At 38.8% G+C, this 4771-nt stretch overlaps 1 protein-coding gene across 1 annotated transcript in view; it reads right to left on the reverse strand.

The window, feature by feature from the left end:
- Positions 1-2161: 2161 nt before the first annotated feature.
- LOC101851006 (glutathione S-transferase alpha-5) overlaps positions 2162-4771 on the reverse strand; it is a gene marked incomplete in the record, with an annotated part of 3589 nt that continues 979 nt past the window's right edge. The window contains 3 exon segments of the mRNA XM_005112419.3: positions 2162-2780; positions 3729-3863; positions 4477-4609. Coding sequence (XP_005112476.2) covers positions 2658-2780; positions 3729-3863; positions 4477-4609 — 391 coding nt within the window.

Consider the following 4771-nt stretch of genomic DNA (forward strand, 5'->3'; position numbering starts at 1 on the left):
TAGCTGGGTACCCATTTCCACCTGGGTGAAGTGAGGAAAATTTGTGCAAAGTGCCTTTCCCAAGGACACAACGTCGGGTCCTTGATTTAGCATGTTGTTAAAGGGGACAAGTAGTAGGTCCTAATTTTTAAAATTCTTTCTGATGTCTCTGTCTATCCATCTGACTTTTTCTCTGCACTAAATGGCTGCTTTTGTGTCGACAGGCTTCTCTATACTGAAACAATATAAGTAAAAACACTTGGTTAATTTTAAAATTTAAAAGAAATGAAATTTTGCCAAAGGTATGAACCAGAATAAATCTAGGCATTTTTGTCTAGTTTGTATTTGTCAGAAAAGTATTCTGATTGCAACTTATTTTGACCAGTGTGGTGTATACTTTTTCAGTAGTCCTGTGCAGATAGCTCTTAATAACCCTGCAGGAAAACCAGAATAGTCTTGTATTTTACGGAGTGCAAGATTCTGCTATTTTTCTTAACCCTATCGGTAAGCCCTGAGGTTGTATTCTTCACATTTTAGAATACTTCTATTGTGAAGATCTCTTTGAAACTTTCAGTATTTCTCAAAAAATCATTTTGACAGACTGCTATGCAAAGCGTACAGATCGGATTAACGAGTAAATTTCTTCTTTGGAAAGTGGTGGCACAGTGATGTCGTATGGATACGATAGTAATAGTAAAAAAAACCCGAAATGACCCCAGGACGTACGGATAAGGTTAACATTGATACTCTATTATGAAACCTTATAACTTGTACAGTCTAGCATGCACATAGTGAACGCACATGTAGCGAATAGATTTTTTTTAGGCGCCCGATTTTTTCTTACTTGAAGTTTATATAGCTTTGTAAAACATAACAACATATTGAAAACATGCTAGACTAAGTTTCAGTCAAATTTTAACATGCTCTTATGTGAATCTTCTCTCCAGTACTGGCTTATTTTCAGCTCAATGCCACTTTCTGAACTGCCCTTCTTTTGATGAAGTGGCTGTAGTTCTCTTTTTTTTAAAGTTTTAGTTAGAGTTTTGAACTTTCAACACAAATTTGAAATAAGCCACATAAGTGTTGAAAATTAAAGGTGTTACTGCTAGAGAGTAACATGTAAAGAAAAGGAGAAGAAGGAGAGAAATGGGCAGAAGGATAAAGATGTTTAATTGGAAAGAAGCAAACCATACCAGAGCTCCCACCAACCACCCACATTCTCTTTATAATGTACATATGTACACATTTGTATCCCGTAGTGGCGTCGGTGGCCTAGTGGTTAGGCTCTCGGACTCGCAACCGTAAGGTCGTGGGTTCGAATCCCGTCAGGGGCCCGACGTTGTGTCCTTGGGAAAAGCACTTTACACGAATTTTCCTCACTTCACCCAGGTGGGAATGGGTACCCGGCTATAGACAGCGAAAGATCTTGTCAGTTTGTTAGTGTTTGAGCGCTTAATCGGCTGCTCGCACTGTATGCTTCCTGGGAAGCTGAGAATGTTTCGGAGTGTTCTATGGTCAACTGGGGTAATAATATAGTGTAAAGCGCATAGAGCCTGCTGTTGAGCGGGGATATGCGCTATACAAATGCTATCTATTATTATTATTATCCTATCTACTATCTGCTGTGTTAGTCTGCTAGACAGCTGTGTCTCACTCTTCTGAGGAATTGGTGATTATTTTGCCCATCCCACTCTAAGTCTAAGAGACCGTAGATTTTTATGCCCCTATCGACAGTTTTGACATTCAGGAGACGGGCTGCATTGACTCTGTCAGGGCCACCTTACTTTTAAGCTGAGAGTGGTACAGTGGCTCAGCAGATTGAGATGAATAAAAAAACCCTCTTTATTTGGGAATCGAACTCACGTCTTCTGAATGCAGTGGTGAAGTCACTGTGAAGCTCCCCGCTTATACACTACAGCTGAGGGTCTTAAAAAAATTTTAGTAGTAGAGATTTTACGGCGCTCGCAACTGCATAGGGTCATATGAGCGCCTTGATGAGGGTCTACATCTCGATCCCATGTGGCCCAAATTAGTTCTAATAGGCTTGTCCAAGTATCGAGCTTCCTGCATTATCTAACTTGTGTCGACACGGGCATAAAGCATTATAATAATAATAGTCATGAGAGATTTGATGGTGGTGTGTGTATCATACATATAATAATATATGTATAAAGACCCTTGACTATTTTCGCACAACTTTTATTGTGTAAATGGTCATTTTGAAAACATCAACAAAAATAGAGAGAGAAAAAAAGCAACAATTGAATAACAACTGCAACATGATGAAAAGCTGACCCAATGATACTCAAGATACTCGACCCAAAAGTCTAATACTCATGTAACTTCTCACAAAACTCTCAATCGCTGCACAAACAGAGTACCAGTAAATTTAATAATATCTTACTTTTACATGGTTCATTTGTGTAAATTAAAAAAAAATAATGATCACCTTCATATCTAATATTCAATATCTTACTTTTACATGGTTCATTTGTGTAAATTAATTTTTAAAAAAATATTGATCACCATTCACAATACGAAACAGGGCCCAATAGACTTTGAAATGATTTTAAACAGGCAATCTGATCGATAACAGTACCGGGTACAATGAATGAAAAGGAAGTCCACTTTTACTGCTTACAATACAACGTATCGGTAAAGTTTATTGTCACATTAATTCAATTCCAGTCAAGAATTTCTTTGACTTTGGCGATGCAGTGCTCATCATTCTTCTTCTTCCTGCGAGGGCTCTTCAGATAAGCCGATATTTTCTCCAGGGATGTCACCTTGTTGAAGAATTTCTGAGAAAATGCAAACGAGAAGAATTAAGGGTGAAAGTAAAAGCCAGATTGAACCCCTCTATCCAGAACTTACTTGAATATATGCTATGCACATTCTGGGTCTTCACTTACTGTGGGGCTATATTTGGGCTTCTGCAACGTCAGGCTCAAAAGATACCTTACTTTTAACATATTTCAGAATGGGGGGATCAAAATTTACTTTTTCTAAATTTGATAAAAATTGACATTCTTCATTAAGCTCTTGCTTTGTAATGTAATGGCGGTAAAAAATGTGGTGGGGGGATTCAGTCAGTAAAATAACTACGCATAAACAGTGTATTGTTTTTGTAAGTTTTCTTTCTTTCTTTTCTTTTTAAAGAAGGGGGAGGGGTCTCTGACTATAAAATATGAACACAATGTCAACATTACTCACCAACCCATAAGAATACTATGGAATCCAGGAGGAAAGAGAAAGAAAGGAAGGCTTAAAAGTATTGGGAGTAGGAGGGGTTTAGATATTTGGACCTAAAGCAGATGGGATGGAGCTGGACAGAGGTGGTTACTACTATAAGTTTTATAACCCAGGACAGAAGTAGGCCTATGGGAGCTCTTGGTGACATATAGCCTACTAAAAAACCCACTTGAAAACTGATGATGACGATGATGATGTTAAGTGTAACACTGCAAATGAGGGTCTACATCTCGATCCCATGTGACCCAAATTAGTTCTGACAGGCTTGTCTAAGTGTCGAACTTCCTGAATTATCTAACTTGTGTCGATGTGGGTACATGATGATGATGATTTTGTTTGTAAATCAAACGAGCCTACCTACTCAGCTTTTAAAACAATGATGATGACGATCAATGCCTGTTAGTATTAAAGTAATAAAATTAAGATTAATATATAAGAAAGGGGGGGGGGGCTATTAATATATATATAAAAGATTCCTTTGGAACACAAGGACTTACCTCTAGCGCTGGAAATCCCTCAAATATTTCTTTGCCAAAGTACTCTGTGAATGTCAAGAGTCCCTCCAGCACACTGAGGTCAGCTATCGTGAGGCTGTCTCCCACCAGGTAGCCTGTGCCGTTCTCTGACGCTACCTTTGGGGGTGCAAAGGGGGGGGGGGGAGGTAACATGATGACATTCTTGTTTGCCGCAGTTTTTTTGTTTGGTCTTTTTGTTGTTTATTTTTTATTTATTTATTTATTTATTTATTTATTTATTTATTTACAAGTATTTGTTTTTGCTTTGGTGTGCAACTTGAGTTCATGATTTTCACGAAATTTGCACATCCATCCATCCATCCACTAACCTACTCACTCACTTCTATTTATCCACCCATCGCACTGTTTCATCCATCCATTTATCCATCCATCCGTCATGTTATATACTATTCATCCATCCATCCATCTACTATTCATACATACATCCATCCACCATTCATCCATCCATCCATTTACATGTTCTATTTATCAATCCATCTGTTCATCCATCTGGCATCCAGTTATCCATCCACCCACCACGTCAATTCATCCACCGATCGCACTGTTTCATTTATCCGTCCATCCATCCATCCGTCCATCCCAGTCATCCACCCACCCATACACATATATATTCATTCATCCATCCATCCACCCTCATATCCGGTGTCCATTCATCCATCCATCCATTCATCCATCCATCCATCTATCCATCAATCCTCTGTCTACTAACCTTCTCAAATATGGGCATGTATTTGGGCATGATGTCGTTCTTCACGTTGCTCAGCACATCCGCCTCGGGCCGGAATCCTATGGCTAGGCTCGGTGTGGTGAAGTCGCGACCTCCCTCAAAGAGCATGTCAACTCTGGGGAGTGAAAGGGGAGGTGAAGACAGAAAAGATGAGTAAACATTACATACCGCATTTAGCGGTTTAACATAATCAAACAACATAAATACCCTTCAACTGTTAGCCTACTTTAGAAATTCATACCCTTCTAATATAAAATTCTTTATGTGTTTGTGTGTG

The sequence above is a fragment of the Aplysia californica genome, unplaced genomic scaffold (assembly GCF_000002075.1).
Source record: "Aplysia californica isolate F4 #8 unplaced genomic scaffold, AplCal3.0 scaffold01266, whole genome shotgun sequence".
Taxonomy (NCBI): Eukaryota; Metazoa; Mollusca; class Gastropoda; order Aplysiida; family Aplysiidae; genus Aplysia; species Aplysia californica.